This window comes from Dromaius novaehollandiae, chromosome 27 (genome assembly GCF_036370855.1).
Source record: "Dromaius novaehollandiae isolate bDroNov1 chromosome 27, bDroNov1.hap1, whole genome shotgun sequence".
NCBI lineage: Eukaryota > Metazoa > Chordata > Aves > Casuariiformes > Dromaiidae > Dromaius > Dromaius novaehollandiae.
The window spans coordinates 4306232-4320204 of NC_088124.1; the positions used below are offsets into that span (position 1 = coordinate 4306232).

The 13973-nt window shown below is 43.9% G+C and overlaps 1 protein-coding gene across 12 annotated transcripts in view; it reads right to left on the minus strand.

Moving 5' to 3' along the window:
* Positions 1–1903: 1903 nt before the first annotated feature.
* The window catches only part of USP49 (ubiquitin specific peptidase 49), a 36641-nt gene continuing 24571 nt past the window's right edge, over positions 1904–13973 (minus strand). For 6 of the 12 annotated variants that reach the window (XM_064498116.1, XM_064498118.1, XM_064498115.1 and 3 more), the window contains 3 exons: positions 12764–12872; positions 11730–11935; positions 1904–10975 (listed from right to left, as the gene is read on the minus strand). In XM_064498116.1, the coding sequence (XP_064354186.1) occupies positions 10785–10975; positions 11730–11935; positions 12764–12872 (506 nt within the window). In that variant the 3' untranslated portion in view covers positions 1904–10784. The remainder of the gene's footprint in view (positions 10976–11729; positions 11936–12763; positions 12873–13973) is intronic. The other 6 variants (XR_010385256.1, XR_010385254.1, XR_010385252.1 and 3 more) reach the window with 6 other exon arrangements.

Sequence of the window (13973 nt, forward strand, 5' to 3'; positions counted from 1 at the left end):
GGTCGCTGCTGGGGTTTTTTAAGATTTAAAAACTATGTAAAGCGCATGCAGGGCCCCGCGGCTCACGCATGGGTCTGGCAGAGAGCGGGGGGACCCTGCACCCGCGCGGTGCCTCGTGCAAGGGAGGGATGGATGCGACCCCCAGGGCGCAGAGCCACCGTGCAAGCCTGTCCCCCGCCTGTGCCCCCCAGCGAGGGGCGCTGCCCTCGCACCCCCCTTTGCAACCGCCGCCGCACTGGGGAGCAAAAGGCCGGGGGGGCAGCGCAGCAGGGCCGCACAGGCCCCGCCGCCCGCGAGGGAGCCCAGCGCCAGCGCTGCTCCGTGGGCACCGTGGCTTGCCGGCTCCCTGGCACCCCGGGCGAGCGGGGGGCCGCAGTGCCGGGCCGCTGTGGGGAGATGAGAGCTGCCAGGGGCAACGTGCAGCCAAAGCCACCAGCGCCCGGTCGCTGCCTAACGCCGCAGCCGGCCCTGCGCCCCGCTGGGGGCGTCGCCCCCCTCCAGCAGCCCGTGGCGGAGACCCCACCGCCGCTCCGAGGGTTTTCCAAGCCGGCTGCCGGTTTGCATTGCACGGGCACCCCGGCGCTCGGCTGCATGGGAGGGGCTCAGACCCGCAGCCGGCTCGCCCGAGCGCGAGGAAGGGGCCGAGGAAGCAGCGCGGCGGGGCTGCACGCCCGAAGTGCCCGGCTCCGCCGCACCGCCGGGGCTCTGCTCCCCGGGACGCTGCACGACAGCCCCTCCGCCCCCGCTGCGCCTCGCACGGCGCCCGAACCAAGCCAGGCTGCTTGTGCAAGGCTCTGCCGCGGGCACGTTGCACGGGGCTGTGCACCAGGCCGCGCTCCTTGCACCGGGCCGCGCTCCCGCCGCACCCGCGCGCCCTGCACGAGGCTGCGCTCCCGCCCCCCCACGTTGCACGCGGGCGTTTGCACGAGGATGCTGCACGCGCCGGCGTTGCACGAGGATGCTGCACGCGCGGGCGCGCATGCGCGGGGCGGGCCCGGGGAAACGGGATGTCACTGCGCATGCGCCCCCCCGCCCGCTCCGCGCGCCGGAAGTGACGGCGAAGGAGGGCGGCGGGCGGCGGCATGGCGGCGGCGGGCGGGCCGGTGGCGTCGCCGCAGGGGCCGCGCGGGTGGCTGCGGAGCGCCCTGCGCTTCGCCACCGACCGGAGCGACTTCCGCAGGTGGGCGCGGGGCCGGGCGACGCGGGGCCGGGGCTGGGGGGCGGCGCGGGGGCGCGGGGCGCGCGGCCCCACCTCCCCCCGCCTGAGCGCCGGCCTGTCCCGCAGGAACCTGCTGGTGAACCTGGGGCTCTTCGCCGCCGGCGTCTGGGTGGCCCGAAACCTCACGGACATCGACCTCATGGCGCCCCAGCCCGGTGCCTAGCGGCCGCGGTGAGTCCAGCCCCAGCCCCGGCTCGGGCTCAGACGTGAGGAGACCTAAAGATTATAGTGATCTGATTTTGACAAGTTGCCACCTCCTAATTTAATAGACGAGGCTAGAAAGGGTATTGCCTAACTCTCTTTAATTGCAGACCCAGGAAGGAAACGCACCTCTGAGGCAGGAGAGCTCGCCCTCCCTGCGAGCGACGACCAGAAGAGATGCGTTTAGCCGTCAGGCGTGCCAGTACCCTCGTGGTACCCCATGCCGCTCGGTGGTACCTTGTCCACTCTTGCCTGCCGTAGAGCTGCTACTCACACCTCAAAGCTGTTACTTTTGGAGTGATGATGAGGGGTGGAAAGACTTTGGAGTGTGAGAGGGAGAATTTATGTTCAGTTCATTGTGCAAGGTACCATGGGAAGAGTTTTCTCGTGTATGTGAAGCCCTCATGCGTGGAATTTTCTTCTGTACTGCCATCTCACTGTTTAATTAAACATTAAAGTGTGGGGAATAATGACATAACTCACTGGAATTTTATTTTTTAATAAGAAACTTCAGCTTACAAAAACAAAGTGTAAAAAGAGTAAAGATTTACAAAAATCATAAAAACATGATTTATATTTCACACCCGAAAGAGAAAGGAACAAGTCCAGTCCTGGGTTGTAAGCAGGACACATCAGCTATTCATTGAAATGAAAAACAAAACTGTAAAAAGCCCTAGGTAAACTCTAACCACCAGAAAGTTACATGGATAATGTCTGGACGAGATAAAGCTGGTACACTTACTGTAAAGGAATTATAGCTGGATATGGGAAGAAGCCATTTGGTGTTGCATAGCATTTTAGTGCCTTGGACTGAAGTTACAACGTGCCAGGATCAACTTATAGTCCAGCTGTCAGTGGTGAAGCTGTTCGAGGGACAGTGAAAGCACTATGTGAGGCTGACATGGGAGCTGCGTCTTTAACTTAATCAGATATGTTCTGCTACAGCTCCCAGAAGATGCTATTTCCAGCGCAGTAAAACTTCCCAGCCCTGAGCATTATGGCAGTATGGCTGCAGCATGGCTTCGGATTCTTTGGACAGTTATGCACAGCTTTTTAAGATAAGACATTCTTCTGACGTAGCACTGCCTCCATACATTGCGGCTCAGAACTGCCCCCTCACCTGAACAAAGGAGAAACTTATTTCATTGCTGACTAGGAAACTAATTTAAAGAGTGCTGTTTTCCAAACGGGTATTTTAACATCCTGTAAAGAAATTAAGTTCTGAAGCAGGAGTAGTTCAAGTCATGCAGAGACGCTTTATGCAGGAAAAGGGGATTAATTGGAACATTAAGACATATTATAGTTAATCTTAGTTTTGATTTAGAATACGCTAATCTCCTCCTGAGGCCTGGGTTCAGGCAGGGGGCAGTTCATGCAGTTAAGTACATAAGGCTGCCATAGGTGACTTACTGGATGTTGTCTTAACAAACCTTGACTAAAATAAAAGCTGCTGAACCTGCGATTAGGAGCAGTGCTTCCAAGTGCGTTTGCACTGAGCCACGAGACAGCTGGACAGATTGCCAGAAACATTCAGTAATTAATTGGATTCTCTCTTGTCACTTGCTGCTGCCTAGGAGTGTCCTTGAAGCAAAGGCAGTCTCATTTGTGAGCACAGCATGGCATACACCAGCTTAAGTTGTTAGTGACGTAAGTAGCAGAAACTTGAAACAGAAACTAGAGGCTGTTCTGACTTAAAGCCCCCACAGAAGTCACTGAAAAATCAGACACCTGGCCAAGCTCCAGCTTGGATCCTCACCCAAGAAAGCAAAGCAGAATGCTACTGTTGTTTTCACAAGGGCTGCAAGGGATTTCACGTTGAAGGAAAACTGTTCGTGTTCTGCGCAGCCTCTGCCAACAGTACCCTTCCAACAGTCTCAACTTAGAGCAGGATTAACTTTTTAAAGTGCTGAAGATTAGCTTTAATTCTGCTCTAACTCAAGTCAACAGTGAAGCTTCCAAGCCGTTAACAGAAGCAGGGTCTTCCTCCGCAGCAATCTACCCAAGCCTGTCGCACTGCAAGGGAGCTTGTCTAGGCAACACTCCCCTCTGAGAAGCTATTTTAACAATCCTGAGCATTTAAAGTAAGTTTGTTTTAGGGAAACAGGAAAGGCAGGCTTGTAAAAAAAGGTACTGGAAACAAACTTATCCACTTGTTCCTTTCCTATAAACTACTCACTTAGGTAAACATACAGAAGGCTGCGGCTTAAGGAATTTGCGACTGCTTAACCAAAGCTGAAGTGGGGGAAAAAATAGGACCTCATTCTGGGATCTCTCATGGGCTCTAGATTGCCAGTGGCAAGTTACTGTAGTCGGCACGTCTGATAAACTACCGAAAACCTCATTTACACGTGGAAATCAGTGGTTCACCTTGTAGCAGTAAGCATAGGTGCCTTAAGGGCCAGGCCAAGTAACTTCATTTAGTAAGTCTTAGGAGAGTGAAGGTGACACTTGCTATGAAATGTCATTCCTACATCAGAGGTATTGAGTTACACAGATCAGACACTACAGCAATTGTGCAAAAGAGAAGGAGCCACATGGGTGTTTATCCTAATTTGTCAGCCTCAAATTCCATTCAAGAGTGCACACCAAGAGCCTGTGGTAGCATTACTCATCTGCATACCTCAAGCTTGCCCATGCTATAATACATTCCCAAACCTTGTCTATCCACAAATGCTGCACAGATTTAATTTTACTAATGTAGTTGTAACAGTACAAATCATCCCCAGAGTACAGATATGGTTATATAAAGAAATAAGGCTAGCCTAAGTGGGCACTTAGCTCTGCCCGCGTTGAAGGAATGTGTGTGTTCCTCTTGAGCAGGAGCAACATTCAAAAGCCGCACATTCCCATAAAGAGACGCTCATACAGAAAGTGTCTGTAAAGCAGGAACAGAACGAGATAATCTAGTTAACAAACGGAGGCTTTTTCTACCCCAGTTTCCACAAACTTCTGGTTTGACAAGTTTAGGACCCAGCACCCGCTGTTTAGTATGGAAAAAACAATTCCTTCCTGACACCTCTATTGGAAGTATGTTGCCAAGACTAAAAAATACAGATCAAATCTATGTAAAGTCATCAACTGTATCCTTCCTTTCTCACTTCTAGTTATACGAAGCATTTACAGTGACACTGTGGGCTTTAAGTAGGTAGCTCCTTTTTAAAAAACTTGAGAGTTTTGTATACTGTTCCTTAGGAACCGTAATATTTAATGGAAAAGCACCATTTATTTTGCCAGTATGAAATTACTGATAAGAGAAGTTTGTGCCCCAAAACCACTAGGAGCTTGCTGCTAATGAGACTGCATTTGGATTTTGTCATCTGTCTCTGCCTGCAAAATATGCAATCCTCCCATACACAAGGTCCCCTCGTCAAACGCTTCCTGTGTCTCCTAAACTTAGCACAGCTTATTGCTGTGGTCAGCTTGGCTTTGTTAACTGGTTGTTTCCTTCTTCCCAACTCATTCCCTATCCCCAACCTGTACAAAATCAGTAGTATGGCAGTTCAAGAAGAACCCTAAAGGTACAGCAGTTTGCTGCAACTGCGATGCATTCCGTATCATGCACAAGCTTCAAAACAATAAATAGTTAACAGTGGTTAAAGTCAGTCTTGGGCCCATTGGGCTGGTCATTTTTTTTCCTTTTGGAAATATACATTGCAAACAACGCATTTTTAAGAAGACTTGTTCAAGAACTCTTTTCAAAGTATTTTGGCCCACCATACAAAGTTATCCTTAAAACAAGTGGAACCCTTACACACACGCACAAAATAAAATAAGCACAATGGAAGGAGTGGCCTAAAGGCATACCCCTAAAATCAACTAAGACAAATAATCACAAGTTGGTACAGGTGACTAACACATGTAGCTTTTGATCATTTGAGCTGTGCTGTGGTTTTACAAATTTAAAAGCTTGCTAGAATGCTTCACATTCCCATCTGCAATAAACAGGTATCAATATTAATGTAATAGACACCAAAAAACCCACTTGATTGAGGTTTTATATTCCCACAGGCGATACATTCCCTACCTAAGTCCTTCCTATCTGATCTCAAACCAGTTGAAGGGATTAGAGACACACAAAAAGGCAGTGTTCAGAGCAGGTGCTTGGGTTTTACACCTCATTCTTGAGGCAGAGACACTTAGCCACCTTAAGCAACTGTACCTGTTTCGTATTAAATTTATGCAAGCATTACTGTGGCATGCTTTTGCTTACACATGTGGAAGTGTTTGCTACATGGCTAAGCAGAAATCTGTGCAAACACTACCATGGTAAAGGGAACTATATTTTTTACTTCATAAATCAGCAATTATCATTAGATTTATACCGGAAGGTCCTTTCCAAAGCTACAGCTACTCTACCAAAAACCCTGCTGGAGTTTTTATTCCTTGCTCTATGCAGGCTCATTGTACATAAGGTACATGCTTCGACAGACATCATTTTACTGACCTGACTGGAAGGGGCCTGAGTGACATCAAATCTAAGAAGCCAAATCCAATCTGCCTTTGAACAAATTATTACTTGAATTATTACAAATACAGAGATTTCAAACATATTATACTAAAATACTAGCTTCTGAGCTTGCTGGTAAACTTTTTAATTCACATAGATATGAAATGTAAAAACATCAGTGATACTGAGAGTACTTGTGAAAACGCACAGATCTGTCTGTGGCTTCAGTCATGACAGGGGGATTAAAGACTTTTTTCCCAAACATTTCTGTCCCATGCAACATGTAACTGGATACAAGGCACCAAATCTAGGGGACTGTAAAAAATCAGTTCACAAAACTGTATTGGCAAGTATACTGATCTCCCCCTCTTCTCTCCTCCTTACGTAGCTTTCATTCTGCAAAGTATACAGTCAACTTCTGTAGTTTATCCTGGGGTAGTCTGGTAACAGCCAAAAGTTTCACTGATCTCCTCTCTCTCATTGCAATGTAATTAAACATATTCAGGCCTGGGGACTTTATAATCAATAAAAAAAGAGTTTCTAAATTACCACCAAGACAGTATTTATGCTAGAAGCCTTGCCTTCTAAAAGCAAAAATAACTTCTGATAGCGAGTCCATAGGACACACTTGATGCTTTTACCATTTCCAATTTTATTCCTACGCTCAAAAAAAAGTCTGGAAGTCCCAAAGTCAAGGGTGGTACTGCCACCCAGAAGAGGTCGATGTCAAGCATTTAGTATGTATTACTCCATTTACTGCCTCACACTGACAGCTCCAAAGTCAGACTGAGAATTGCTCTGGCCAGAACTAATGGGGGGGAGAGAGGAGGGGGAAGAACACCCCACACTACCAAATTTTTTTTTCAGTGCTTTGCAGTATGCATAGTTTAACTTGGGAACGTACGCAGTAAAAGGGTAACACAAAGGCAAATACACTAACTAACTTGCTAGTGGAGTAAAGTTGGCTAAAATATTTTCCAACTACTACAGCAGATGATCATACTGGCCATGAATTTATACATTAAGATTCTTCAATTTTAAAGACACAAAATTGAGTAAAGTCAGTTTAATTATGAGTTGAACAGACTAAGGACATGTTGAGAATAGCTCTTTATCAAAGGCCACATATTCATGAGCTTAAGAGTCTGCCAAGTGTACAGTGACCTCCTACACCTTCAGAAAACAACCTCCAAATGCCAAGAACCTAGCACTTGCTCTAAGTATCTCTCAAAGCAAGTGACTCCTCCTTACAGGACCAGATTTCCAGCGCAGGAGAGAATGAACAGTGGTGACAGTTTGGTGCACTGTTCTCATGGTATCAGATCAGCATTAGTAGCTGCTTCAGAACCCTGCATTTTGGTTACACATGGTACAAGGACCTTTTGCAAACAGTTTAGTCAAGTCAAGTCTTGGTACAGAGCAAACTTTTTTAAGTTTGTTGCTTGTCTTTTTTTCTTTTTTAATGGGTATTTAATCTGTTTTAAAAGTCCCTAACTGAGAAATTGCAGCTATATATACAGAAACAAATTCTGCTCTCAATTGCACCAAATTAAGGTTCTAATCTTGTAGACACTTCGCTTGCAACTCAGCTGTGGCCACTGAAATCCACGCATGAGTTAAGTTACATCATCTGCTTACGTGTTTGCAGAAGCAGCACCTAAATCTGGAATTATTCTAAATATGCGTCAGTGTATTAGCAGGATTTGAAGCCATGCCATTAGAGGAGGGACAAAGTTTGCCTAATAGGCTACCCTTTGTCAGGCATTCACTTAGGTGGGCTTCACTGTAATTCCAAGTACTATATTCATCTTACTGACTTGAGGTAAACTTCCAATCAGAATTTCTGGCAAACAGGACACTATAAAACAGTGTCCACCATGGAGGGAACATTGGGCTATGCTTATATAAAGAAGCCTGCAGTAGACAAATATAAACCAAACAGCATAAAAAATGCTATACGCTATCGCTTCCAAATAAAAGCTAAATATTACAGAAACCTCACAGTGTTGGAAAAAGCAAGTTTACTTTGAAATATAGTTAATTCCTTCCCTATCAGGGCAATCATTTTTCCGACTGCAGTATCTCCACATCTCAGCGCAACTAGGCTAATGTCACATGGAGAGGCCACTAATGTCAAAAGATGTCAACAGCAAATGCTACGAAATCTGCTTGGGAAATCAGATGCACCAGTGGCTAACGGTACACTCCCAGCTCCCCGTCCCCCTCTGCAACCTACTCAAAGTGACAACTGTATTACTACCTGAATTCAAATGTTAATGCAAAACACTCAGTCAAAAGATGAGCATTCATAGTGAAGAGTCTCGGCTCACTGCAGTAACAACTAATGCTGCATTATGGTTTGCCTTGATATCACGTTTTTATACAAACAGGGCTAGCATGGCTAAGAGATTGAGAAGGTGAACATGCCGTTTGGTAGTCATAGTAAACCATGACCGTCATTTAGAAAAACATAATCCTCTTAAAGGGCGGATAGGCCTGGAAGGACAGATGCACGGGAAAAACACCAGTTTTCCCTTCCACCTCAGAGATTACTAAAAAGGCATTGTTAAACACTATTTTTCTTTTAATTTTCCTTTTGAGACATGCAGTCATCACAAAGCATATGCTTTGCTCTAGCAATGAATCTGTCATGCTTGTAAGTATCTGATAATCACAAGTGCTTGATTTTGATTCTTTCATGAACGTCAACTTCTACCTGCGCTGAACCCAAATCAGCCTCCCCTGCATTCAGTGGAGTCACACTTACTTTTACTGGATTTTAATTTGGCCTGTTGCATTTTATGTTCTGGTTGCACAAAAAATAAAACTACCTAGTAAATACATAGATAAACAGACATTCATAGGAAATTCTTTCAGACCCTGCTACATTTAGAAAAAAAACCACAAAACCTGTCATCAGTTCCCATAGGACTGTTTCAAACTGCCTTGTCTCCAAAAATAAGAGTGTATGATTTCAAAATTATATTTAATTGCCAAAGAGATTGCCAAAGTTTTTGTAGGCTCAAAAAGCTGTACGTTGCTCAGACATACAGGAAATCTAAAACTTTTTTTGGACAGAGGACACCTAGTGTGACACTGTTCTCTAAGAAAGGACAAGACTGTTGATGGCTGTGCTCCTCTCTGCATGGCTGAAATGGTTAACAGCAGCCAGAGAATAAAGTCTGATTTGCCTATATGGCAGGAAATTAAAAGTTGCAGTACTGGCAGTGGAAAGAGAGGAATGGTATTTGGGAAACTTACCTCTTCACCCCTCCAACAATAATGTAGGGTTGTCAGTTTATGTCTGATGGGTAAATGCTGACAAGAATAAAAGGAGAAGAGGGAGGGAGAGAAACACAATTTCAGAACTTCTCTACCTGAATAGTAGATCAAAATTTTTGAAGAATCTCATAATTTTAGAGGACTTCACCTTCAACTGTTCAGAAAATCCCAACAAGATTGAAAGAGGTCATGCCTCTTTGCAGTCACATATTCAGATTTGATTAAAATATGAAATGTGAATAACCAAACTTCAAATTACAAAAACATCTGAGATGCAACTGTAGGCTGAGAAATGACTATACATGGTTGGCTTAGGCCCAATGTTTATCATATGATTCTCAGATCAAGATTATTACAAATACAGATCTTTTTTCTAGACTTCCAAACTCAACATAGAACTTGAGAATTAAACTGGATTTGTTCCCTCAGTAGAAATAAAGACCTCACAAACTAAATTCTATTCCGTACATCTGTGCAACCTCACTGCCTTCAGTGAGTTTGGGCCATATGTGACACTGGAGTTAATGAGCATTTCCATTTGCACAGAAGCAGGAACAGAAACCAGCTCTGTCTCCCATCGTTGTGGTTTTACTTCCACCCTGTTCTCCTAGGGAAAACAAGCCACACTTGTAAAAGTGCTAGTCTGCCAGTGTAAGTTGCCTCCACACCAACTGCTTCTACTATCAGAGCTGTGCAAGCCAGGGCTCAAACTTCATTATAGCCCTGATAAGCAAAGCTATGCCAGCAGAAGCCTGCGGTGTAGGCTTTGTTTTTATTGCCACTGTATCTGAGCACACACAGGTACATGCCTGTTTTATCACAGGGTGATTTTTTTTTTTATTATTATTTTTTTTTTAAAAAACACACTTTCTCCAAAGCAGAACTGTTTTTAAATCACATTCCAAGAGAATTTAGCTGCCAATTCAGTTCAGCCTAAGGAATAAACCATCAAGTGTGCACACAGCCCCAGTAACACTGAGAAAAAGAGCTGCTGACAAAGATTGCCAGTCACAGGCTTGCCCTCAACTGCTGGCAAAGAAACTGGTATCACAGAGATAGCTGAGGTCTGGGGAACATTTTCTCTGGTAGAAGAGCATTAAAGATTTCTCCAGCAAGAATGGCTTCTAGGACACCCAACTCCATCTATTCAATACATTCTGGAAACCATTCAAATAAATACACGGGGAGTGACTGTGAGATTCAAACCCTGGAAATCTGATTGACAAACAGAATGACAATTAAAGGGGAGGGTACTATACCTGTTCCTTCTGGAGGTTTATCAGCATTACTAGGTACTGAAGGTTTTGGGAAGCCAGCTGAATGCTTCTGTTTCCTGGTTGCACTCATTGTTACATGCCTTAATCAGTTCCTTTTTGAGAAAAGATTAATGATACTAAGCATCGAACTTTCTCTTTTTGTTTTGTGGGAACAATTTAACACCTTTAAAAACAAGATTCTGATTACAATCTTATGCAACAGAACTGCACAGCTTGATAGACTTTTCTGGACCCTGGGTGGCAAACATCATGATCTGATCCATTCCTGCAGTGAGCCTTTTTTCCTACAAAGAGGAAAGATGTGAACACCCATGGTTTTAAAAAACTGAGACTGTTGATTGAGTTATAGTGCTTCCCATCACGGGAACGTCAGTCTTCTGTCCTTATCGCTGTTTTTGGACGGCACCTGAGCTTGGAGTTGTTTTTCTGAGATTCCTGCTTTGCCCTGCACTGTTCTTTGAGTGTAAAAAAGAATGTAGGCCTGGGTTTTGCACACCTCCTCCACACTACATACATTCAGTTTGGAGTCGTTGCAGTGGACCCAAAAACCTAGGAATCAAAGTGAGAAAGAGGACATCAGTAAGGGAGACATCATTCCTTCTGATTGTATTTTGGAACTGTTCATAGCAGACATCCACAGAGAAACAGGGTTATGCAGGAGAAAAGGCATCTTTACCTTTTTCCTATAGATACTTTGGAAAGGAGTTTCTAATAAGGAAAACATTTATATCATTTCTGGTACTGTTAACACAGTTTAGAAATATAAAATCATAGTTCAACCAATTGCATATTTTGGCACAAGAATTTCACTAAGAAAATAAAAATTCCCTGGAGATAGCCAATTTGTACTCTTTCTCCGTAGGTTAGAAGGCAGAATCAATACTAATTCAGCTGCAGAAAGAAACTGCTGGAAATTCATAAAAACCCTGCGGATGTTATTCCTGAATAGTCCCTGTCCAGTTTCAAAATACTTTCTGTTTCTCTCATCATCCCAAAGATACTGAGAAAATACACCCAGCTGGAGCAGCTCCACAGAGTTACATAGCATAAGAAAATGAAGCATTCATGTTGTTAACAGCAAGCAATAAAAGGCATCCCAAAGGGCTACAAAGCAAAGAGCAGCAATCTGTGGTCTTTGTGCAAAAAAAGAAAACATGCTACTAGCAATACATTCTGGGAAACCAACTACTGAACATCAGGAAACTTGATTCCAACTTTGATTGTAAAGCTTTACAGTGCACTACATCTATGGAACAAAGTACAAGCTGCTGAATTTGTTTCCCCCGTAATAAGGCACACGCACCTCCCTCTGTGTTGTAGCAATATGCTGTGTAGTGTCCTGAGCCAAACCCTTTCCCATGATGCATCACCACAGCGGAGAGGTCATAGACAAAGGTCTCTTTGTCAAGAGAGGAGAGAGAGTCCCTGCAGCAGTAAGGTTCCATGTTTAATACCTGGTCAAAGAGGACATGGACCCCAATCTTCTCACGGTGATTACGTTCAGACCACCTGCAAACACAAGTGCATGAATAAAAGACTCAGGATCCCTCTTCTTGACAGCGACAGAGGGCTGCGGAAGCAAGGAACGGAAGATGCACAGAAAACTAGTCACTGCTAAGCAACTTTGAAGAGCTTTCATTGCGAGGGTCAAGTAGGCGCTACATAAACTTTTCCTTCTACTTTCACTCTAACATCCACTTCAGATATGTTTTGCATAAAGTGGATACTGTTACTGATGCCCCAATATATTTGTTGTAGTAGTTAGGATATTTTTGAGATTTATAATGGCCAAACACGAAGAAAGCCAAACATCTACTGTGACAGTCAAACAGTGTTTAAAATACTCAATTATATAAGTATACCCCCCCACACATTTCACAATTGCTTGCACTAATGATTTTAGAAACTTTTCATAGTGTTTATAACTTCTTCTGCTACATTTTATTCAATAGGTAAATGCATAATATTGGTTATTTAAACTATCACAGAGTTCCAACTTCAACCACCCCTTCTCTCAACAGATCAGTTCATCCTTCTCATAGCCACTGTTTTGAGTTATCTGCAAACTTAGAAATTATTGAGTATGATTCAAGGGAATCAGCATTAATTTTTACAACTTGTTATATTGTGCATGTACTAGAGAATGCACTAAAAACAGGCTGCTGATTTTAATTTAAGCTCTACTCTGAGAAGGTATCAACACATCTGGTTTGGGTAAAATGTTTATACATGTGCACCTCTCAGAGTGAAAGAAATTACTGGCCCACACTAATCAGTTCTTTCCAAAAAAAGAGCAGCAATGCAATCACTAGACACTGTGCAAGGCATCCCACTCACCTGAATCGTTTAAGGTGCAGTCGGAGGACCTGAGGTAGTCTGTAGATCATTAACTGCTTTTTAGCTTCACTCAGAACAAGAGGTTTAGGAGAAGACTTTCGCCGTTTGCCTACCAAAAGAAAAAAATCAAGGCAGAGAATGTTAGGTTGTAGATAATTTGCAGAAGCAGAAAAAAAGCACATTATGAACTCTTTTTTCCTTCCAGTAGCAATAGTCCAGCTCACTGTAACATGCACTCATAGGATGGAGACAGAAGTAAACACTACTAATGCATTCCTTCACAGAGAAGGAATTTCTTGGATCAAGAACAACATGTTTAAAAATACTTAACTGATTGTGTGTTCATGAGCATCACAAAAATGAAAAAGTTTATCAGCTTTGAGCTGCTCCTGCTGACATTTTTACTCTGAAAAATACAACAGATATAGTATATCTTCGCTAGCTCAAGAACATTAATACAAGTCAGAGGAGAATGTTTCCAGCAAGGTTCCAACTCTAGAAGGAGTTCTGCCTGCCCAACAAAGAAAAGCAACTGCTACGCAGGAACTGGAAAGGAAGAAAAAAGGTTCCTCTTCCCAGTGAGAGCCTATTGCTCTTTCCAGAACAGTGAACATACAACTATACCAGGAGGAAGACAGGTGGTTTTCAGAGCTTCTAATAAGAAATGTACCTGTTAATTAGATTTCTGCACCTTACTGCACCAGTTGGGAACAGATGGGTTGCTCCTCCTCTATCATGTCTGACAAGTAGTGCCCCAATAGTTTTTGGCACCTACAAGCAGGCTGGTTGCTTTTCCATACAATTTTTCATTTGGTTAATGTTTCCTTAGCTAATTAACTCTGAAGTAACTGTTAAACTTTGAGCTTTCACCAAGAACCACAGAAAACAGAGTTAAGATGAAAACTGCACTGAGTCATATTGATATTTTGCGAACACTGTTTGTGAATAACAATCTGTTCAAACCATATTTGGTTTTCCTTCAAAAGCTTCCACAAGTTAACAGTTATTTCCTAGCATTTTGGAAAGATGCGTAGTAACAGATTCATTGCAAGCTGATAAGCACAGCTCTAAAAATATTTGCTATTTCAGCTGTATTGGTTGCAACATAAGTCAAATCATTGGGAGTTTTTCTCCCAAATGGATGAACATTTGCCATAAATACCTGCATGAAACAAATTTCAAATTCAGTTTATGTGAGTAACTTAGCTGC